Below are 25,176 nucleotides of genomic sequence, written 5' to 3'. Positions count from 1 at the left end.
TCGGGGGAGTGTCCTCGCTCGCGGCGAGGTGGAGCGGAGAACGAAGCGGAAGGCCGAGGTGTTGCGTGCAGCTCGAACCCGTGCGAGACTGGGCGTGAACCTCTCTCCCTGCGGCGTTCACTCAACCGATTGTCGAGCCGAATAGAGAGGGCGATCAGCTCGTCCAGATCCGTGGATTCCTCCCGGAAAGCAAGCTGGTCCTTGATGTCATCGGATAGAGCGTTTAGGAAAACCCCCTGCAGGGCCTCCCCGTTCCAGCCGCTTTCAGCCGCCAGGGTGCGGAACTCCACAGCGAAGGAGGCGACGCTGCGGGATCCCTGACGGAGATGTAGAAGGCGCTGAGACGCCTCCTTTCCCCGGACCGGGTGATCGAAAACCATCCGCATCTCCGCGGTAAAGGCGGAATAGTCTCTACAAACCGCGGAACCACGTTCCCACACGGCAGTAGCCCAAGCGAGCGCCTCGCCTCGCAGGGAACCGATGAGGTAGGCGATCCGTGACCCGTCGGTGGGGTAGGTCAGAGGCTGTAGTTCGAAGACCAACGAACACTGGAGAAGGAAAGACCGGCAGGATCCCAGGTCCCCCTCATAGCGTTCCGGGGCAGGAATGTACGGCTCCCGGGACGAAGCCGATGGACCCGGAACAGCGACGGATGGATCCGGCGAGACGGCGCGCAGTGACTGTATAGCCGCGGCCATCTCACGAAGGTTGGAGGTAATCTCTTGCAGATTTTGATCGTGCTGACCCAGGAGAGTTCCTTGATGGGAGATCCTCTGGCGGAGTGACTCTGTATCCGCTGGGTCCATGTTTAGGCCAGTTCGTACTGTTAGGGGGTACGGAACGTGGAGACCCAAGCGCAGACACAGGCAGAGACGAGGTAAAGGGAACGGGGTTTATTGGAAGGTACAAGCGTCAGACAGGCGGGGAGTCGGGAACCAGGAGGTGCGTCAGAACAGGCGGAGAGTCGGGAACCAGGAGGGACGTCAGAACAGGCGGGGGATCAGGAACCAGGAGGAACGTCAGAACAGGCGGGGGATCAGGAACCAGGAGGAGCGTCAGAACAGGCGGGGAATCAGGAACCGGGAGGGAGTCCGACAGGCAGGGGTTCGATAACGGGCAAGCAGGGCGAAAGCAGGCGGGTAGTCAGGCAAGCAGGTGTTCGGCGACCGGAGGGTACTAAGAAAGGAAGGAGAGTGTTACCACGGGGACAGACTGTAGGAAAGCTCGAGAATACTAGTTGGACCGATACTGACTGTGCAGGAGTAACGACGAACTGGCGCCGACTGGCAGGAGGTCTCCGACTGAAGAAGGAACTGGTGATGAGCTGACAGCACACAGGTGTGGAAGGAGAAGAACCACCGACGCCAAGTGGCCACTAGGTGGAGGTAGTGGACCGCGTAGCAGGACGCTGCGTGACAGTATGAACACAATGATTTGTTTTGCAATTGGCTTTGAGATGGCGGACCAATTGGCATTTATGTTTTCCACCATAAATTGATGCAGAAAAGGCACAAATGAGTGAATAAAAATTCACCAAGATGTAAAAAATGTAGTGTTTTATGCTCCAAATGTAATGGCATAGCTTCCACCCCTACTATTTGTGTACAATTGAACCGGTTGGGAATGAACATGGGACTGGGCCTCACGGCGATCAATTCAGCAGTCATTCGGTCATCTGCGGTCAAGCTAGCCGTCACACAAATCTTTGTGCGCTCGTACTCTACACAGCGTTTGTGTGGTATCTTGCAACACTTTTAAAATAAAAGCCTTCACCTCCGTTGGTGTGGTATCTAACAATTGATGTAAATTATTTGCTATTTCTGATTACATGTTTCAAGCTAACCACAATTATGAATGGTTTCTTCACCACATAATGGACAAAAAACCATATAGGCCTAAGGTTTTAATGATTTTATAGATAAGTTAAAGAGTCCAAACATGGCCACTTTGCCATTTCCACTTAAAGTGTAATTCTGGCGAAAATTAAACCCAGGGTCTTTGTTTTGGCATGAAAACCATGGACATAAAAAGAATGGACCACAGACTGAAAAATGCCGCCCATTCATTCCTATGGAAACTGCTCAGTGGCGGAGGGGAACCAAGCCCCCAGGAGCAGTGCATACTTCTGCAATCCACCAGTGCTCAGCGAGCAAGCCTGGTATTGCACCCGTTTTAACGGGCTGTGGACGGGTCCGTCAATTGAGTCCCAGAAGTAGATATCGCCGTTCACTCCAATACAAGTGGGGAACAGGAATGTGTCCCCGCAAAAAATGTCTGGATATCAATCAAAGGCTCATAAATGCCAACTTTGGGACTTTGGCTGGAGTGAGACTCTAAAATATTAATGTGAGCGGCTAATTTTTTGGACAACCCTAAAAATTTTTTTTTGACAAAATAGTCCTCGTTTACTAAGTATAAACCCTCATTTATGAAATAAGTTAAAGAATGGAAACGCTTTTTCAAAATGTACAATTCATTTATTGATTGCACAATAAAAAATAAAAAAAAGGGACACAATAGTTACCCCAGCTCCCCAGAGCTGGCTGGCTGGCTGTGGTGGGCTGTGTGTGGGGGGCTGTGTGTGTGCATGTATACTCCGCAGCAGAGGCAGATCATAGAAGTTACATATTAGGCCTGTTGTATGCCACAGGGGCAGTATTGGCCTGCTTCACAACCTCTGCAGGAGGTTCGTATCTGAAGCAGGGTTCAAGGTTGCTCATTTAAATGGTCATAATTGACGACAGGGTGCCTTCAAGGGACAGTCGGTTTCTGGTGTCAGTCTTGTTTAGGCCAATCAATGAAAATGTTCGCTCAGCATTCGCATTTGAGTGAGGCATGCTGAACACAATCTGGGCCACCTTGAATAATTTGGGGAATTTAAAAGTGCCACTTGCCCGATTCTTAAGATTTCCAAGATATACCCATTGGTGGGCCATCCTGTACTCCCCATCCTCATTTGTCCTGATGACCGCTTCCCCCAAGGGACAAGCAGTGCAAGCAGTGCAATGATTAAAGAAAAAAAAAAATGAATTACTTTATCTGTAGCCTATGTAAACTAGATCTTTTACTGTTACACATTTGTGACTTTAGAGTACTCATGCAAAATAAATATATACAACTTCAAATTTACTGTGACTTTAGTGTATGCATTCAAATTCTGCAGATACAGGTGCTAAAAACTTTTGCTACAATAATACCTTCATAAGAGCACACTGTCCATCTTTTAATGAAAAGGTAGCCTAGTGTAAGATTTTTCTTTTAGCTAACAAACAACTGAACATAAATCATTATATGACTAGCTTACCTGCTGAAGCTCTGCTTGATTCTTCTCTCCATGTCCATGATTCGTTTTTCTTTTGAAATATTTCAGCAAGCTCATCTAACAAAACGTCATTGCACATGAGCCTTAATTTAGCAATTACCTAGCCCTAATAACATACGTGAGAAAACGTTTGCAATTAGTTCAAGTCTTTACTGTCTCAGCACCTAATTGTGAAAATCGACAAGATATAATATATTGTACAACATAGCATCCCACCAATATTTATACCACTTGCTTACTCTCTATGTGTCATTCATGGTTCTATATTTATAATTTTTATTTTACTTTACATTTAATTCTTCATAATTCAGGCATTACAGAACTTTCATGGTCATAAATAAAAAATACGAACTGCAGTTTAATTTCTTTGTTTGTTCTTGAATTGACGTAGAATGGAGCAAAGGCTCCTGGGATTGGTAAATGCGTTTATCCAATAAACAGATGGAGGTCAAGTCTATTTTCGGAAATGTAGGGGGATATATGAGTGGCCCCACGTCGAATGGTATGACCCAAGATACGTCAGACAGAGAAAGCGCGCAAATTCGACGGTACCACCTTGTCATTTGTTTACCCAGGTGCCATGGCAACACCATTGCTACCTCTCATTGGCTGAATCTTTGAGAACATTGTAGACTCAATCGATATAAGGTCGCGGGGAGACGAAGCTCGGTTCGTTTGTATATTTTGTTGACGTGACCATATTTTTGTTTTATGTTAAAAAATAAAATAATCAAAGAACCAGTTCTTCTTGTTTTGGGGAACAAGTTCTTGTCGTTCACGTTCGGGATTCGTTCGCTGTGAACGAATCGGTTGCGACCGACCCATCCCCAAACGCGCATCAGCGGGCTCCGACTCCGGCTCTGAACTGACCTTTTCAAACGCAACTTAGTATCAGGTGCGTGGTTTTCAGCGAATCAACGATCAGAGAATACTGCCGTGATCACGTTGTAGGTAGGCAGATGTTACAGCTGTTAGTCTGCTCCCGCAGAAAATGAACGGGAGGATTTTTTATTTTGGCGTGACATTTCTTGCGTGTGCGTGAGATTGATGGTGAAAGCGTGAGAGTCACGCCAGGGGCGTGACTGTTGGCAACCCTACATAATTATATTTATACCATGTTCTAAAAAATAATGTTTTTTCTTTTCAAAACGCCTCCTCAAGCGTTTTATTAGACGTTTTATGTATTTATTTTTTGCTGGAGATGGAGGGGTGGGCAGCTGAAAGGAGTCGTAGTGAAACAAACGGCTCAGTGCCGGTGTGGGTACCAGATTGACTTGGCTGCCAGATCGACTCGGGGTCCTGCGCTTACAGATGACGTATCGACACTTGACGTATCGACACAAGCCAACAGACAAAACCCGGAAGGGTTATAAAAGGGGCTCAATCATGGACAAAAAAAGAAGGCTCAATCCATTTTGGTTTTGATTTCATTGAACGCAGCCCGTTCTTTCGCACAAACAAAGCCATTGGAAACACGTCTAAAAGCACTGATGAATGCATATGTAACCCAGTTCCTGTTAGGGACTCTTATTCTGAAGGAGGAGAACAGAAGTGTCTGCGTGTGGATCGCTGTTTTGACTCTGTGTTGGGAGCACTGCAAATAAAGTGGATGACCCCATTCAGTGAATGGAGTTAACCGATTCTTCTTTTATATACAACCCAAGTATAGGCAACAATAATTTGTACATTAGATTATTATTATACTAATAGATGAGAATAATCAAAAGGAGATCATTAATACTTGGGAATAACATGGGAATGAATAAAACGCGCATGCACATTTAAAAGACAGCGTTTACAGGAAGTGCGTCATTATTGCGCGTCTAGGACCCCGAGTCGATCTGGCAGCCGAGTCAATCTGACACCCACACCGGGACCTATTAAAGAAGTGTACAACTCCATTAACTTCTCGTGTTCGAGGTTTTTCCTTTTAGGGTGCACTCACACTAGGCCATCTGGCCGTGGCCGTGGCCGTTTTCACACCTAACCGTGCTCAAATCTGCCAGTGTGAGTGTGGCCAGTCTGGCCAGGCCAGGCCAATTTGGCCACTTGGGAGAGGTGTGCTGCTACGGTACGGGCCGCTACGGTACAGATGCTAATGAGCCGACACGCGCACACGCACGGCTACGCAACCTGATCTGGATGACTCATAGTCCATGCGACGACCAAGGACATAATAAAGGCGACGAGCCTTCTTTCCTATTAAAGGCCCACTATGCAACTTCGGGAATTTCTTCGCTGTTTTCTTGGTTTTGGCACGCACATTTCTCTACACAGCCCCCCCTACAGCTTCGTAGTAGATATTTTACAACACTGTCGTAACAACTCGTTGACGACCCTTCCCCATGCACTTCTACGCGAGCCATGTGCATTTGTTTTCAAAGAAGCCGGCGAATGCGTGGAGCCATGTCCGAAGTAAATGTTCATAAAGTGTAGGCAAGGTTATACATTTTTAAAATGGTGTATTTGTATTACAATAAACATAAAGCCATCCTTTTTATAGTTGACGGGGAGAATTTATATCCTAGATTATAATTGTTTTATCTTAGATTGAACAGAACAATCAGTGTGAGAGTGTTGGCCAACATAATAATCTAAATAAACAAGAACCTGGATTCGGGGATTCAGTCTGTATCTGGGGGACGAGACAGACGAACAGCAAAACACCAATGGAAACAAAGGTGTTTATATGGCTGCAACCAAGCAAGCTAGAAACATACAGGGCTCACAACAAAACGGTCGAGAAAACAATTTTTACGGGGCTCACAACAAAATGGTTGAGCAAACACATTTGTACAGAGACTATCAACATCAAGAATACCACGAGGACAAAGTTCACCCAAGGGTACTTTCAATTTCAAAAGCAACACGGCCAAGTCGGAGTCTGATTTGAAGTCTTCTTTTTCTTTCAGTTCACGCTATTCCTGAAAAGCTTGCCCAACCTTTACTCGTGTCTGGCCTCTCTGTCGGTCAGTCTCCCCTTTCTCTTCTTCTGTTCCTCCGACATTGGGTTTCTCTGTCTCTTTTTAGTCGGCTGATCTATGTTGAATGTAACAATCCCTTAGTTACTTGTGTTTATATCGAGCCGGTTCCGTGTTTGGGGGTCTGTGCCGCAAAGCAATTCGTTACTTCGCGAGACCCGAGACTCCCGCGAGACTGGGCCGAACACATCAAGTTGCATATGCGCTTTTTCACTGTAGAGGCCACATGGGAAAATGACACACCCACCAATCGACCCAGAAATGGATGCAGAACCATCAGCATAACTCTCAACCTGCATACTAAATGTAATTTTGGCTAAAAAAGTTGCATAGTGGGCCTTTAAACGGTAAATATATATCCAAATAAGCAACAGACCCAGCAAAGTGCGAACTGTGTTCTCTGTGTTGTTGTCAATTGTTGTTAAAACTCTGACTGGCGGCAGACTTTATTATGGTGCATGCAGCGGACGCTTGGTGATGACGTGTTACTTACGACGTGATGACGTATGTACAAGATCGTACCGTGGCCAGGCCACAGTTGCGACGGCCAACGGCCACGGCCAGATGGCGTAGTGTGAGTGCAGGCCAGAGAACAATGGGGCCATTTGAGCACGGTTAGGTGTGAAAACGGCCAACGGCCACGGCCAGATGGCCTAGTGTGAGTGCACCCTTACTTAAAGGTTGGGTAGGTGATTTGCTAAAACGCCAGCAGATTTTGAAAATACACAACTCAAATGGTCCTACCCCCTCTCCTTCAACGCTGACTCTGACTCCACCCATTCCAAGTACCTGGACGCGCAATCATGCACGAGCGCGAACAGAGATGCGCGAGAGCGAGCCAGGCTAGCGTAGGTTTTCGTTTAACAACATGGCACTACATTCAGCTGTAAGTTGCACCCAGTACCGCGGGAAGTAGGAGTGCTGGGGGTGCTGCAACACCCCCTGTCCGAGGCCCTGTCTTATCACAGAAAACGATCATTTCTAAAAACTCCGGCCAAAGTGGAGATTTCTGAAAACGCCGGTTATGTGTTGTCGTGTCAACGGGGAGAAACTGGATTTTAGGTTCTGAAGCGTCACATTATGCACCAGGAAATGCTTAACGTCATGTGAGCGCCCGCTGTACCTATTGGTCCGAATATAAACACAAACCCCATTGTAAGACGACCTATATTTGGAAAAAAGATTTGAAGACCAGATGCGTTTTTTATGAATAAATAAATTGTATTCATTGAAATAATATACGAAAATAAAAAGGCATCGAGTAAAACACTGCATTGCCACTAAACAGTAGTGCAAATAGGCCGTACTGATGTGTACACCAAAGACTATTCCTGACACTCCTCTGCCCCGCTGTGTTCGCTCTGGCTGTGGTCGCTCCGAACTGTTTCGGCCCGTGGCAAAGCGAGTCATCCTCGCTGCTGTCCAAGGCATTTTGAGACGCAGCATTTATTTAATGCTCATATGACCTAGTGCTGAAAAAAGGTTATATGAAAAAGTGTGAGGGTAGCGGTGGTGCGCTAAACTTGTTCTGTGAGCAGCTGGATGTGAACGATCGATTTTCAACTGTCCGCGCATGCACTGGTGTAATTGAGCTGCGCTGCTATACATCTTTTTTTATCAATGTAACGAGTTGCGAGTCTAGTGCAGGCTGAGTTTTTTTTTCCCCAGCACCCCCTGCTGAGAATACGTTCTCGCTGCAATGGTTGGACCAGATGTTATAAACATTAAACGGTCACATAAATCATTACTATTTTTAGAAAATGTATGTTTGTTTCATATAATTGTATTGGAAGTCCTGGTTTTCACTAGGGTTGCCGCGGTGTGGACATTTTCACACCGAGTAATACACTCGTCTCCACACCGGTATTACCGAGTATAAACGGTATAAACTTTGAAACTAGGTCAACCGCCACACAAGCATCGATTTTTAGACCCTTCTCGTCCTTCAGTTGCCGCCAACGTTCGAAAGCAGCGCCTAGGATTATTCTTGATTTCAGTTTTTCTCTTTCAGCGTTTTTATTATCAATTACTCTCTGAAAAAGAGTTTTCCTTCTCTTTGCTGGTGGTGGTGGTGGTGGTGGGGATGGTGGCGTCTTGTCTGCCATGGAAATTGTCTTCTACTGCTAGGTCCAAATGTGGATTAACTAGTTCCAGTAGCTACCGCAGGATAACAACAAACAGGAGCTTGCTCTGGGTCACGAGCTCTGGGTCACGAGTACTGCACGAAGGGGTCGCGCGCGGGGCGCGGGGGAGGGGGAGTGCAGTACGACCGTTTAATTGACGTACTTACTGTCCAATGCAACTCGGTGGCAATGGAAATGATTGGCTGGAGTCTTTCGAGCCCTGCCCGTTCCACAGATGATTGACTTGTTTAATTTTCATGTCAGTACTTCTAACTCAGTGGCTGTAAGCGGGTTATGATAAGGATTTCAAGTAATTTTGCAAAAATGGCCAAAAAAGCAAATCACCTATACAACCTTTAACATGAATGGCGTTGAACACGGATATACAAAACATAAATATCTTTGAAATAGCTGGAACAGGCACGGACATATTGATTACCTGAATGATTATGGGAGACCTACGTAATTCTCAGAATATTTTTAATAGTCTAATTGACATTTCAGTAGCGTTGGTATTTAATTTTTCTTTACATTTACTATGTTGTTAGTGTTATATTGTTATTATATTATATTGTTATATTATATTATATTGTTGGTGTTATATGGAGCAATCTTTCATATTTATAAAGTTCAAAGATCAATAAAGTTACATCTCTTTTTATTTGAACTGCCTGTATGTCCTCTTGATTATAGCATTGCAGTGTGTAGCCTAACTTGGTTATCAGCTTTCATAAAATGGTGTCCAAATCGCTGCATGTGTAAGAAATATGACTTGAACAAAAAGTGTTACAATAAGAAAGCTTTTATTACAAAAATCCTCCCACCCCCAATTTAAACAGAACTTTTTTTCTTTTCTTTTTTCACTTTGGCGGAATAGCTACATACAACGTGGAGAGGAGAGTAATGGCGCATTTCCACTACAGGGTGCGGAACGGATCGGATCGCAAAGGTGCGGGTCGGATCGCGTTTCCACCGCCAAAAGTGGGCGTGACCCGGACTCTGCCGTACCCGTTCCGACCCCATTTTAGGGACTCCTCCGTTGCGGTACCCAAAACGAGACCAGACGCCTGAAAGGGTACCCTGGAATTCTAGCTACACCCCCCCTCCGTTGATTGGTCGACAGAATCGTCACTTCCGGGTGACGCGGGGATAAAAACAAACAAACAGTAGCCTCGAGGTATTATTCTTTACAATTAACATGTCGCGTAAAAAGCTTGCTTGGGCGAACAAGGAGGTGGAGACGTTCGTCTGCATTCTTGCGGAGGAAGACGTTGTTTACGATGTTTACGTAGCTGCCGCGGCGATCGACATCCGGCCTACCACAAAGGGTACTGTCGGCGGTGGAAACGCGACCTCGGAACTGAGCTGGGCTATACCGCCCCCTCCCTACCGCCCCTTTGCGATCCGATCCGTTCCGCACCCTGCAGTGGAAACGCGGCATAAGGCCCCGTCCACACAAAGCCGATTTCATGGCGAAACCGCAAAGGTCTTGTACGGTTCGGCCTTCCGCCCACACGAAGCCGGGGAATCCGCTGACCGAAACCGCAAACTTCTGAAACCACCCTCGGAGGTGGTTTCAAATCTACCCGGTTTCGTTTTGGATTCGTGTGGACGACTGAAACCGACTGAAACCGTAAACCATGACGTCATCGCCCCACCCCTCGACCCTCTAGCCAATGACTGTTAAGCCCGCGGAGTCTCAGAACTCACAACAACAAGGATTTCTGTAGCAGAAGCAGCGCCCCTTATGGGCCAGGCATGTGTACTACAGCGTTTCTACAGATCTACCCGGTTTCGCTTGGCTTCGTCTTTACGGAGATACTGCGAAACCGCATAGATCGAAACCGTAACGGTTTCGCCTGTTTCGGCTTCGTGTGGACGGGGCCTGAGTCAGTTTGGCTGGGGCAGAAGAGTGGAAGGCGGAACAAAGATAGGTAGTGAAGTAGGGAAATGAATGAACACAAATGATTACCAAAAATGGTCTTAATTACTGATATATCAAATATTCAGAGAAGAGCATCATTGAATAAAGAGTAAGGACCTGGATTATATTTTACAGTATTGAAAACTCAGTTGAAATTACAATTCAGAGTGGGAGAAAGCTTAACGCATTGGCCAGGAAAGTGTCAGTTTCACCCACTCTGGATTATCACTTCAAGAGACTGTGAAATGCTTTTTAAAAAAAATGTAATTTCCCCTATAAGTGAAATTAACCTTGTCTTTTAGGTATAAACCACAGCAGTTCAACCATATCCGAGGATGCTCTATGCTGTTGCCAAACCAACTGACCCTGGTCCAGGCCAAGGTGGGGGCCACAGGTTTCCCTGGCTCTCTTTTCTCAATGGCGGACGTAGCTGTAGCTGTCCCCGATAATCCACACTTCTGGCCCTAAAGATTACAAAACACAGACAGATTATATACATGTAAATACAGAGTGAGGGGAACATGTAGCACAGAATGTTTGTTATTGATTGTTATCCAATGGACTGTTAACATATAGACAAATACAGCTTAATATGCATACAGTAATTAACTTATGTTACATGCAGTATTTGTATGAATTCAGTAAACATGTAATTCTAATAATTTGTCATATTAGGGAACACACAGACAATACAAGATGAGATTTGGTGAATATTTTCTCCTTAGACAAGCCAAATACTAACTTTGAATAGGGGGTTGCCCTGGCACTCCAGCCCTTGTCTGTTCCATTTTATTTGCAATAGCTAAAATATAAAGAAAAAATGATTAAGGTGGCTATATAGCAAACATCAACTCCAATGGCATACTTTACTATTTCTGGAGAGCTGTAATGTTTTACATTATTTGACATTCCCTGGGTACACCAGCTGATGGGTCTGTGTATATATTGGGCATTTGATTCTCGTTTCTTAAAAAACTAGTGGTAATTATGATTTGTTTTAAAATACAAAAAGGTAGGCCTATATACAAGGTGTTTTTTTTATAAAGTCAAAAAGGGGCAAACTAATCTAAAATAATAATTGTTAGACGTATAGAGAATCATCGGGGGGTATAGTAACTTATGGTCGGTAAACAATGCGACTGCAATCGCTCAGGGCCCCGTTTCCCGAAAGCATCTTTAGCCTAAGTGGATCGCAGAGTGGGTCGTACGAGCATCGTACAGTTTTCACACCGTTTCCCGGAAGCATCTTTGGTAACGAACGTCTTGAAAACGCTCACGAGTCACGAGTAGCTAACGAGTGCTCCAGGGTACTCGTAGGACGCTAAGAGCCTCGTTAGCCTACTATAGCCTCAGTGGCGTAACCAGCGGACATTCCTAGTATTGGTGCGTTTTATTATAACACATTGGTAATGGTGTATCACGTGCGTCTGAGCCTAATGTGGGCCATTATGTTCTTAGTTTGAGAGAGACAGTCCAGGAAATGTTTGAGCAGGCAGGGCACTTAAAATGTGTGAGAGAAAGTGGGGGGGATTTGTGCAGACTGACATAGGCTACTCATAAAACGTAGCATAAAATAATGTAAAAAAAATAAATAAATAACAATAATAATAATAAATAAAAAATATATATATATATTTAAAAAAATGCAAAGTAGCAGGCAAAAGGCTGGGATATGGTGGGGATTGGTCACGTTGACGGGAATGTTTAGTGACATGTGGGAGGGTGGAGGGGCTTAAAAAAAAGTCTCAATCATTCTTCGACGTGCATGAAAACCAGCCGCGTAGTTATGATGGAGGCCGTCCTCACACCGATCTTCCTCGTCGTCATCGTCCTCAATGTCCTCCGGTTCAACCAAAGCTACCCAAGCCTTAGCTGCAATTTTGTGCAACATAGCTGTCACGCATATCACAGCGCATGACTTGGCCGGCGAAAACTGGAGCCCTCCGCTGGACTTGTGAAGGCATCTAAAGCGCAACTTCCACCTCCCGATCGTGCGCTCAGGATTAGGACTGATATATATGTCGGCCTAGGCCAGGGATGGGCAACTGGCGGCCCGCGGGCCGCCAGTTGCCCAAGAAGAATAATAATTGATCGAGTTACAGAAAACTCGGTCAAGAAAGATGAGAAGAATTCATAGAATTCGAAGGCAAACCCATGCGTCTAGTTTGCTTAGAAGCGATATCAGTCATTATTAAAGATATCCACTTAAGTCGCCACTACAACTACTACAACTGCTTGTTGGGTTTGAGTTCATTGAGTTGTTGCACTTAATGTTGGGCCACTGTTTTTCAGTTTTTTGACCTCATTGAATGATGATGTATGTGAGCCCTTCGCACTGTCAAAGTCAAAGTGTGTTTATTGTTGCATGTACCAAATTGCTTCAGCACAGCAAAATTCTTACGACTTGGCAAGCATCATTCATCTACGCATCATTCATCTACTGATAAAAATACTGACCATTCATGTGGCTGTTTGAGCATGGAAAACATGAAATGAATGTATGTTGGTTCAATTAACATACCGTACACAGGTTATGATTCTGGATGATTTTTTAGGTAGTGGCCATCCCCAAAATGCACCAGAATACAGGAAATCATATCTACCAAATTCAAAATTTTGTAGCTTCTCTCAGCTCACGTTTAGTTGAAGTGTGCAGTCATGTGGCCCTCTGATGGTTATGATGAAAAATGTGGCCCTCTTTATCAGGAAAGTTGCCCATCCCTGGCCTAGGCTTAATCAATTGTGTTTTAATATCTTTAGCATTCATATTATTGCAATCTATTCTTTTCGTAGGCTACTCTGCGGTTGGCCTTGATGGGGAGATATTTTAACCCTTTTTAACCCCATTTTCCTCCGACATTCCTGCGTCTCCCCCTGCGTCATAGCCCGTTTCAGCACCATGTCAGTGGACAGGTACAATCCTACGATCGTCGTGAGTGCAGCGAATGCGCGTTCACGTTAAGAGGAGTTTCGGGAAACGCTCCAAAGAAATTATCGATGGTTCGAAAGATCCATCTTTCGAACCATCTTACGAGCGAAGATCCATCGACATCGGGAAACGGGGCCCAGACCTCTCGCTTATGATGCTACAATGCTAAAAAACAAGAATATTTCTGCATCCGGTCAACATGAACTAGGGCGTGACTAGGCTCCGGTGATGCGGAAGCATATCTCTCCTTGATGTTGCCCTGAGCTAGCCTGGCACCGCCCACCTACCTAATTCCGCTCAATTTTCATTTCACTTCAGTACAAAACAAATGAAATGAAGTACGATGGTCTGGTAGGACCAGGCTAGCCCCGAGCCATAGAGCCATTGAAAATTCAAATGATTTGAAATAAAAATATAATAAATGTATATTTGTTAGTGTACAGCTGTCTTGTCTTTTGAATAGGCTTGGGGTCAACATTAGCAACAGCCACCAGCCAAAATGTATGTAAAATATGAATGTGGCTTGTAGATTTCAGACTTTGTGGGTTTTATAAAGGGCAATTGAGGACTGCACCATGCAGATCCGCCCTAACGTCCTTGCAACGTTATGGCAACCTTTTTGAAGAAGGTTGCATAAATGTCGCCAGTAGCTATGCATTTTGGTTGCCACAACGTCGCCAGGACGTGGCAGTTACGGACGAGCAACGTCGCCAAGATATGTTGCGGCAACGTGATCGCGTCTTTCATCCGCATGTATCGGCAACTTAAAACTAATGGTTAAAACGTGGCGGCAACGTATGTTTGGTCATAAAGTCACGTAACCGCCACCGCCACGTAGCAGCGACCGTAACTGCGGTTAGCTGGGGACAGCATTGAAGTTACTCATACAGTTATGTTCAGTTGAATTGTACAGCCTCAAGGTGGCGTATTAAGGCAGACTGATGATAGATGCGAGAAGGGGGAAACAAGAATGTAATGTAGATTGATACAAGAACGGAGATAAAGATATTTGCTGGAAAGTTACGGGTTGCCTGGAACGCGCCATTATGGCCGAAACTCCCGGTAACTCCGAGCGTTTTGAAGGCGGCAAGAGACTGCTGCGGTCCTTCCTGTAGCCAATCCCTGCTCGGCTCGCGGCACATGTAATATCCCATCTGTGACGTCATCCTCCTGCGCCACCTACTGACAGATCCACGGTCCATGTGAATATCGGTTTGTCGCTCAAATCATCCATTCCTGGGGTTATTCATCCGATCGTTGAAGCTGTAAGTGAATAAGCCTAATTACCACATGAGGATAACGTGTGTTCTGCACGGCTACTGTGCTGCTGTTGTTGAGAGGATGTTTAGTTTTGAAAGGGAGGGGGGGTGGCTGTCTTAAGTTGTGATCCACAAGGTCAGGTGATGGCATTATGATTGTAAAGTTGACAAATCGTCGGTAGGATTGTTTGATAATAAGGCTGTATGATACTGTTCTAACATGAAGCATCCCTGAACTGAAACGGTCTACTTTGCTTGGGATTTGAATCAGTCGATTATGGGCTTCAATGATAAACACGTTAGACAATAATACTCTGTTATAATCCGGTTTAAATTGACTATAATTCAATGTTATAATGCGATCATAGCTATCTGCATTAATGATATAAACATATTTTCACGTTAACTATCTGAAATTCTTTAATTCAATTGTATGTATAGCCCTTAATCACCAGTACAGCCTCAAAGGGCTTAACAGTCCATATATTTATGGCACCCATAACGACTTAATTCATGAATCCGGTTTCCTCCTTGTACCCTTCACATAGCTCCATGATGGTAACCTCCACCCCTGCGCTGTGAGCCGCTCCTCCGTAGCTCGCCCTACCCGCTCCAACTCCGACGGATCCGATGGCCAGCCGTCTCCTGGTCAGATGTACGCGTTTCCTCTCCAGGCCCTCACCGCTGGCAACCATTGCAGCTTCCAATCAGACTAACCCTATCTCTGCAACAAATCTGTCTGAGCTGCAATGGGCTCCAGCACGGGTATGGGTTCCTGAGAGGCGCCTATGTGATGTTAGAATTGTAGCCAGAGATGAGAACGTGCCTGCCATGCCAAGGCGCACTCAGCTTGATAAACTGGTGGAGAAGGCAGAAACACCAGAGGACATCTTGCGGGCCTGGAAAGAACACAGAGGAAATGGTAACCAGGCTGCTATCGCTATGGTGAAACTGTCGCGGATGGTTCAAGGAACACAAGGAAGTATTCCTACCATAGATGCAGATATTCTGATGGATCCAAGGCTGCAGGACATCATGGATACAATAAACGGACAGGTGAGAAGGTCAGGACTATTGGAGTGAGATAAACAATGCATGCACCTTTTGTTGATGTTTGGTTTCGTCCTTGCAGAGCAAACAATAACATGTTTTTTGTGTTCATTTTTTATTCCAGGTATCTGCAGTGTGAACAGCACACTGGTGTCCGTTCTGCGGTCTTTCTGGGCCATGAATTTGCCTCCCAGCACTTCAGTGTTGGACCTCCGTCCAGACCGAGGTTCCTATGCGATGTTCGCAGGCTAAGCTACCGGCAGCTGGCCTTGCTGGTGGACTGGGGCTGGGAGAGGCCAAGATCATCTGAGGTGGCCATCGTGAACGCTGCCTTGAAACAGCTGGAACTGCGCTGGACTGAGATCTCAGACGCAAGGACTGTCAGTGCGCTGATATCCAAAGGCGAACGCATGTCGTCCAGCTTGATGGACCGACTAGAAGACAAGGTAGTCGCAAGCGAGCATTAATGCACTTCACAAGCCCCTCGCTTAATGCTGTTACTATTTTCTATTGGTTGAAATCACATGGCTTTAAACCAGTCGGAAAACATTCTGAAATATGAGGTAATTCTTGAATAGGCCACTATAGATTACAACCTGAATTCTGTGATGCATTATAACCGCCAATGACATCCAATTTATTATAAGTTATAGAGCTAAAGATATTTATAAGGTGTGTGTGTGTGTGTGTGTGTGTGTGTGTGTTGTGTGTGTTGTGTGTGTGTGTGTGTGTGTGTGTGTGTGTGTTGTGTGTATAATGTTTATATATATATATATATATATATATATATATATATATATATATATATATATATATATATATAAATATAAATATAAATATAAATATATAAATGAATGAATATAAAAAAATTAATTAAACTTGGCAATTCCTTTCAAATGATCCAATCCAATTTATTATAAGTTATAGAGCTAAAGATATTTATAAAGGTGTGTGTGTATATAATGTTTATGTTTATTTATATATATATATATATATATATATATATATATATATATATATATATATATATATATATATATATATATTAATGAATATTAAAAAAAAAATAACTTGGCAATTCCTTTCAAATGATATTAACACTGAAGATGTTTTCACTTCATTTCGCTCTTATTTTTTCAGGCGTTGGAGCTGGCGGAGGGCTTTCGACACAGGAGATCCGCAGAGTGTGTTTATCCATGGCATCTCGGGGCCGCAGGTGTGTTCCCTTGCTCAGAGCGCTGTCATACCACCTGCCTCCAGAAGCCCTCCTCCGATCTCACCCACTCCACTGCTGCTGGACATGGCCTATGTTTATGGTATAAAAACAGTCAGATCTCATGCATGATTCCATGTCCATGGTATCGGAAAGATCCAATTTTAGATTAATAATCAAAGTTCAAATCTGGGGGACTGGGATGCTTTCATTTTTGCTTGACAGCAGCCTTCAAAATAACCTAGAATGTTTTTGTGTTTATCCCACTTTCCTTGTAGGAAAGTTGAATTTCAACCATTCCCAGGTGTTCCAGCGGATGGCAGCCGAGTTGCTGCCCAGAGTGCCGGAGCTCAGCCCAATCGACATCACTCGCTGCGCCAAGTCCCTAGGATTCCTCAAGTGGCTCCACCTCCCTCTCTTTGAGGCCTTTGCAGAGGTCAGTCTCACAGTGTCCCTCATTCAAAATCAACTGATATACATTGTTTTGCAGTTCTATACTCTCTAAAGTAGGCTTCTCCTCATTGCCACTTAATCTCTAATCCATTTGTCTCCAGCACTACACAGCCAACAGCGAGAAGTACGTCACATCACAGGTCTGTAATCTGCTTATGACATTGGCCAGGTTGGGCTTCCAACCCAGCAATGGAGAGCAGTTTTACAGCAAGGTAAACAAACTTGAGGTTTTTGTTTTATTATTGCATGTCATTGCCTTACCTTATTGAAATTGTGACCTCAGCCACAGTTCCCCATCCCAACCTACCCCCTTCAGTGAGTGGTGTGTTCTGTGTGCAGGTTCACTCTGCCCTGGAGGACTCTCTGCGTGGCCTGGAGCCCTTCCTGCTGGTGGATGTGGTCTGGTCTCTGTGTGTACTACAGCAGGTCAAGCCACACTACTGTCTATCCCTCGCCCGGCCTGAGTACAGAGCCAGTCTTTCAGGTTTGTAACACCAAACAGCTTTGTAGTTGAAAGTGACGGAATTCAATAATTTACTTCTTGTTTGTAAGGGTTATCAAGTTGTGCATTTAACATCAGAAAATGATGTTCCACAAAATCCATTGCAATGTCATGTGATTTCAGTCTACCGATTTTTTACTCTCCGGGCTATGTAGCCAAGGGGATGACCAATCACTGTACACTCACGTAGCCAAGCAGGTGATACCGTGCACACACACACACACACACACACACACACACACACACACACACACACACACACACACACACACACACACACACACACACACACACACACACACACACACACAGAGAGACAGACACACACAGAGAGAGACAGACACACACACAGACACTACAGCGATGGTGTAGCTGAATGAACCTACAGCCTTTTGTGCTTGGAGGAACTACAAACTACACAACGCTGTAGGGTGCAGGGATTTAGACCCCAACCAGTGTTTCAGGTGACTTTTTGACCTTTTCTTGATCAGATATTTGTAAGGTTTGTAGTGGATACATCCCTCTGATATATGTTTTGGTTAATATACATTTTATGATCTTTCAGTTTTCTCGTTTTTAAATCCTCTCATCAATACGTCATCATTTGACTCCACAGTAAAAGGGCCAAAGGTTAAGCCCTCCCTCACCATCCAATGAATCCGTACCACAGACTGGTGTGTTTATTCGAAAATATTGTCATGATCATTAACTGCCCTAAAGCCTTTTACCTGTTCACATGAAGACAAATGTATTTGTCACATGCCTCTTTTATAGTGCATGACCACTTTATTTTGGTTTAGAGAACAGGTGAGATTATGTAAGTAAGTAAGTAAGCTTTATTTGTACAGCGCCTTTCACAGACCAGGTTCACAAAGCGCTTCACAGTTAAAGCAAAAACAATAACAATACACAGTTAAGAAGTACATACAAATTTAAGTTTAAAAGGCCAAGACAACTAGGTGACAAACATAGCAGCCCCAAGACAGCTAAGCAAAAGCATGAGCAAACAAATAGGTATTTAGTTGCTTTTTGAAGGAGTCAACAGACTCCATCGAACGCAGAGAGAGCGGAAGATCGTTCCAGAGCCTGGGAGCAACAGCCTGGAAGGATCTGTCTCCTCTGGTCCGGAAACGAGTGTGTGGCAACGTCAACAGATTCTGATCCACAGACCTCAGAGCCCGAGTTGGGGTGTAAGGCTGGATCAGATCACTGATGTAAGGCGGAGCCTGGCCATGCAAAGCTCTGAACGTTAAAACCAAAATTTTAAAATTGATCCTGGACGAAACTGGCAGCCAATGAAGAGCTTTAAGAATAGGGGTTATATGAGTCCTCCTATTGGTGCGAGTCAGAACTCTCGCTGCAGAGTTTTGCACTAACTGCAGGCCTGAAATAGATGTTTGTTCTAAAAGTTATTATCTCTGAGATGCGTCAAACAAATAGTTAGGTTAAGATTTCATATTGGTGAGTTAAGATCCAAAGTGTGCTGGCTAGGTTCAGATTTTGGATGTGTTAATGTTTGGAGACTGGCTCTGGTGTGGTTAACATCATGGACAGGATTTGGGAGATTATTGCTCAATGAACCTGAGGGCTAACCAATCAGATCAGCTCTCCAGGAACTCTTGTGGCACTGTCTATCCTGCTTTCTAGTCAATCCCTGACACTCGTAAATGTGGTGCTGTTATTGCAGAATGTTTGAGCGATTCTACATTGTACCCTCTTGTCTCTTTGCACTCCCCATGTCAGCCAGCGCCAGCCCGACTCGCGTGGAGAACTGTCGTTTGAAGCTCCTCCACATCGCAGCCACCCTCCAGCTGGAAACACCCGGGCTCCACAGAGGCAGACGCTGCTCTCTCTGGCCTAGTGAACTTCACCCCGGCCTCCCCCACCGTCTCCCCACTGCAGAGAGCCCTGAGGGAGTCTCTCCAAGGCCTGGTCCTGGGGAGGTCCACGGCCCTGCGGACCGCCGTCGACACCGTGTACGGGTGGACCCTCGGTACATGACTCTCTGCATCAGTTGCAACAGTCCTACTTTTGCTTTATTAAGGGAAGTGGACTTGAAACACTGATTAACACTGTAATGGTTTCACATCACATACAGTGTTCAATTCAGGAAGGGCCGTGAAGTTCATTGAAGTGTTTTTTCCCATTCAGATGGCGAGGTGATGGTTGACAGTGAGAACCAGCTGGTGGACCTGCTGATGCCCAGTGGCCTGCACCTACCTGGGGAAGGAGGGGAGCAGGCCCTGCCAGCAGGCACGCGCCGGTACAACCAGGAGGGAATTAGGGAGTGAAGCACTAGACACACAGAGAATAGCTCTATATCTGCTCCCAAGAACTTTGTGACGAAACGCAAACAGTCGTTTTCATTTGTTTTACAGACTGGCATTCCTAGCCTGGGACTTCCCCAACTTTGGCTTGCGCAGTAAAGAACTTCTTGGAAGGTTTGCGATGATGAAGCGACACCTCCAGCTGGCCGACCTGCTCCTGGTGGAGGTGAGATGTAAACATGGTAGTTTCATGTTATCTATTAGCAACATTGTGCTATGCTAATATTGAAAAATCTGAATCTGAAAAAGCATGGTTTTCCTAAAATGAAATGGCAAAACATTGGGAATTAATGTTCAGGCCACTATCCCCAATGACTCTCAACGTATTTATTAATGTTTTGCAATGACTGAGCAATTCTGAATATAATGTCATCACAACCAAGTGAAGATAAAGTTCATCAATGATTAACCTTTTTTGTGTGTTACCTTACCACGTTAACTTTCTGCAAAGGGACAACTGTGTTTTCAAAACCCACTACTTGGGAGTGCACAGCCCCAGCCAGGCTGGGTGGCTGTGGTTTTAATGGTACAGACGAGAGCACAGTGCGATGTGGGTCCCCGGCACTTGCAGTCTCTCATATTTATTAATAGGCCTTGCCAGCTCCCAGCAGCTCAGTCTCCTCTGGGCCAATTTCTGCTCTCCCTCTCATCTAGGACAGTCTCCCTAGCCAATGGCAGGGCTTCTGCATTGTTGCGGACATGGAAACTGGGCTAACGAGTCTTGCCGCTTCAACTGTAGTGTCAAGTCAATGTTGGAATAGGCGCAAAGAAGGGCTGTTTTCAAAGAGTGACGGCATCCTCATGGCTCCAGACTGCGACCAAATGGGCGCATTTTGTGACCAAAATTTGAGAATGTGCGACTGAATTTTACATCTGGTCGCGCATGTGCGACCAATACATTTTCCCTTTTTATTTTTTTATTTTGACACGTTAATTGGGAAGGGGCGCGTCAGTAAATCCGGAATCTGTAGCAGGCCAATGAGTGTGAGAAGGATGGGGAATGGCCACTGTTAGTGGCTAATGTTTGCATTCCTGCAAACTTGTCGCTTTTCGGTGACAATCGCCGTTTTCTTGGTCAATTGGGTCATTCACGTGAATCGCGAAAAACCAGAGAGGTTTTTTTTTTTTGGGGGGGGGGGGGGGGGGGGGGGAGGGGGGGGGGGGGGGGGGGGGGGGGGCCTGTCCTTCATATGCATGCCATGCAGGCTAGAAGAGCAAAACATTATTGGATAATTCTTATAATTGACATTTTCATCGGAATCTCAGCACTTGCTTCAGAATCTTGAAGCACACAGCGCCAACTGAGCTCTCCTTTGGATGAGACGCCTGGCTACCGCGCGAGTCTGATGGAAACTCTTAACGTCAATTTGAAGTAGGGGTTTACAGTATAGAAAGTACACCAGTGTGAATTTGCGCCACGGCATGGATTTTGACGTTACCGTGAGACCGGAATGTGGTGGAATGAGATTTCAAACGCCTTCACTGTTTACCTTTGTAAGGACTTGGTTCCCTTTCAAAATGTCGATAGAAAGGGCTTTAAAGAGATGGTCAAAACACTTGATCCCAGCAGGTACGCGTTACCTGCCCGCACATACTTCAGCCAAATTGAGATGCCAAAACTGTGCAAATGCCAAAAACATTAGTGTTTTTCAGAGATGAATGTATCTTGAGAAAAGATTAAAAAAAATAATTATGCAGTTTTGCTGCCTTACCAGTATTTTACCCCTTCAGAAGCAATTATATCGAAATTAGAAGATACAATTAACATAAAGATACCGTGATATACTTTACCGTTACTGTCTATGCCTCAGAACATACCATGATATATATTTTAGTCCATAGAGCCCTAATTTGAAGGAACTATCTTATGTTAAATTCGAGGTAAGTCAAGCTTTTTGGAGAAAAAACAGCTGTGTGTTTGCTTGATTCAACAAACGTTAGCTATCGCTTTTTTGATGTGATATAATTTAAAATAATATTGTATTTTTAGGACCGAGTCAAGGCCGAGTACTGCACGAACGTAGACCTTGCATAAAGTTAGTAAATACTAACAACATAGGGCTATTTAGATAAATAATCTGGCAAGGGTGTTGTCCTAGGCCAGTGGTTCTCTACCTTTTTGAGCAAACGCCCCCCTGACCTTACCCTGATCCTCTGCCCCCCCCCCCCAAAGTTTGCGAGCTTATATTGACTTCAACGTGGCCAACGCCCCTAACTTGGAGGAGGGCTTTATTTTGAATGACCAATAACTAGCCTAGCCCAAATCATTGACGTCCAGACGCATTAAATGGTTGCTGGCAGTGGCAAGTACGGTCTATCACACAATAAACAAGGATAAACGTTATGTAGTTTCGTTGATTCATAGTTGGCAGATACAGTATATTCGAGTGAATATTTCACGGAGGGGTGGCGCCCTTGTGCCCTCTATTGACCCGACCCCACTGCCTCCACTACTGAATATCATATCCAGCACCAAAGAAGTCTCGCTCGTAATCGCAAAACACCGCGACCGACCTGCGCTGTTCAGGCGTCCGACCCGCGCCCGCGCCCGTGTCCGACACGGTCAGGGCCGACGGACTGCGGGGGAAAGTGAGGCAGTAGTGGGGGGGCCCAAGGCAGAGGGGGGGCCCATGGCAAAAAAAAAAAAGTAATTCTAATTATCCACCAGCCCATAGTGTTAGGAGGCGCACATGGCCTCGTCTCCCCCCCCCCCCCCGTCAACAATCGAGGGGGGGGGGGGGGGGGGGCGGGGGCATCAGTACCTCGTGTATAGGGGCCCAGGATTTGGTGCAACGGCCCTGGACACGGTACATTATTTTTCACCCATTTCTTCCAAATTGTGCGGGTACCCGAACCCGTGAAGGACACTGCGTCAGGTGCCATAAAGGGCTTTTCACACAGGAGACGTTTGTCTTGCCTGCTAATGCATTCTCAATGGAGAGGCGAGCGGGCAGAGAGGAGGCGCAGCGTCCTGTCAAGCGGCACGACGACAAGCGGGCGCACTTGTTCTGTGCTCGTCAAACGCATTCACGCACATGTGGAAACCGTTTGGACAAAATGTGAAACAGAATTTGAAACAGCCCATTGTAATTTCTGCATCTATTATCAAAATGTTTATAAGTAATGCACTGAAAATTAGGAGAAATGTGAATATTTGTTTGGCATGTTGATTTACGGTGTGTGCCCCTAAAATGTCTGGTTCTGTCCCTAATATTTTCAGTTGGGGGCCACAGTGCTCCTAGGGAAAAATGTTAGTCTGGAGCCCTGACCCTTCTAGCTAGTGCTGTAAAATCACTCTAGTGGGCACTACAACACTACTACTTTATAAAAAGAAATCCCTGAAGGAGGAAAAACAACCCCCTCGGCTCACCTTCTCGCTGTGCTGTCTCCAGGGGAGAACACACCCACAGAGGCGCTGCATGTACTTTTCCTGTGTCCCGCCTCCACGTGTGGTCCCACAAGGGGCAAAGACACGCATCACTTCCTGTTGTATACCTAATGTTATTTTCAAGGGAGGGAAGATGATCCGAAGCCAAGTTGCATGAATACATTTATATAAAATATGTGCAAATTTAGAATAAAAGGCATTGATAATGGCTGTATAAATCATAGGTGTATCCTATTTGTTTGTTGTCTCATCCATGATGATGAAACGGTGTGCAAAAGTTTCTCAAATGTGCCTGTGTCCCCTCCCCTCCCAGGTGCCCTACTATGAGTGGTTAGAGCTGAAAACGGAACGGCAGAGAGTGGCGTACCTGAAGGACAAGATGGGCAAGGCAGTGGCTGAAGATATGGCCAAGTGAACCGGGTCTTCAAGGGGCTCCTCAGACGGAGCCAGATAGCCAACCGCCTCAAGCCAGATCACACACACAAATAGATCTGCACTATTGATAACGGAGCCGCTTGTTGATATGATGGAGCATTCTGTTCCTCATACAAAAAATAATAAACATTTTACCTTCTGGTTCCCTTGACAACACATGGGGCTTTCCCTGTTTCCATAGAGATGCAGATCGAGAGGTCTGTAGACAAGAGAGCGAAAGAGAGACATATATATAGATGAAACGAGCAATCAAAGAGCGCCCTTCAAATGATTTCAAAGACCTCTGTTGGTAGAGATGTCCCCTACTGGCAATGAGGTCGGGCCCCGACAACAAGGATCAGCTTGTGAGATGTGCTTTGTGTTAAACGTGTACGGATTCGATTAATGTATAATCGCATAATATAGGTAACCCCTTTGTGCTGAAATAAATTATTTTGTTGTCATACAATCCTTTTCATTCTTTCTATGTAAATCATTTCAATGCTAAGGCTGCTGGCCAGCCTTGAGTGTTTAAGTATGGCCATTCTGTCATTGGACTCTCTTTAGAGGGTAATGGCTGTGGTTTTAGCTTGTAGTAACAAGTAATGTTATTAAGCGTGCTTCACATGCATTTCATTTGTTTTGAACTTATGTCTTCTCTACTCCTGAATATAGTAGTCTTTGCCATTTTGTCACTGTAACTCAAATAATACCTTCATTTAGAAGAAACCAGTCCCTGCCAACCAGTATGTGAACGCCCCACTGTGCTCCCAACTCAGTTCGGTTCTCTTGGTGACGGCGAAGCCGAGCAGGGATGTATGTATGGAGCAAACGCCACTCACTCGTCTCGAACGCACACTCTAAAATGGGCACTAGGAGATAAATAAATAGTATCACTGAGTTGCTGTGGGTCACGACCCTGGGGAAAAAACCCTCCTTCCTAGAACTCAGAACACTTTAATTTCATTGTGTTCGCATTTGGGCTGAAACGGGGTATCCCACTTTAAAGCGCTCAGCATTCTTCAAAATAAGTACATTGTTTGGCTGGCTGAGATCCAAGAAGACCTTTGCAGGCAAACAAGTTGTAATCATCATGCCGTTGCAGTTTTGTAAATGGATGCTCCGTTAGTTGCGACCATTGGGTCTCCTTGGACACTTGGAAATCAGATCAGATTAAATGACCTTGGCCTTGCTTTTCTGACTCATAACACAATGTTCATATTGCAACTGCTAAAGTTTCAGCAAGTAACCAAATGCTGGTGGTGCAATAATAAGTGCTGCTGAGCGCTGA

The 25,176-nt window shown here is 45.2% G+C and overlaps 1 protein-coding gene across 1 annotated transcript; it reads left to right on the top strand.

Annotated features, from left to right (window-relative positions):
- Positions 1-14,414: 14,414 nt before the first annotated feature.
- Positions 14,415-24,354, top strand: tbrg4 (transforming growth factor beta regulator 4). Its single transcript, XM_030370870.1, is given in 16 exon segments — positions 14,415-14,544; positions 15,087-15,602; positions 15,723-15,801; positions 15,804-16,034; positions 16,729-16,750; positions 16,753-16,841; positions 16,843-16,869; positions 16,871-16,904; positions 17,080-17,237; positions 17,356-17,466; positions 17,594-17,742; positions 19,510-19,573; positions 19,575-19,749; positions 19,908-20,019; positions 20,135-20,249; positions 23,785-24,354. Coding segments are annotated over 15 exon segments (1,902 nt in total). The 5' UTR covers positions 14,415-14,544; positions 15,087-15,168; the 3' UTR covers positions 23,887-24,354.
- The last annotated feature ends 822 nt before the right edge of the window (positions 24,355-25,176 follow it).

Source organism: Gadus morhua, chromosome 11, assembly GCF_902167405.1.
Source record: "Gadus morhua chromosome 11, gadMor3.0, whole genome shotgun sequence".
In the NCBI taxonomy this organism is placed as follows: Eukaryota; Metazoa; Chordata; class Actinopteri; order Gadiformes; family Gadidae; genus Gadus; species Gadus morhua.
This window is presented reverse-complemented; position numbering and strand designations above follow the sequence as displayed.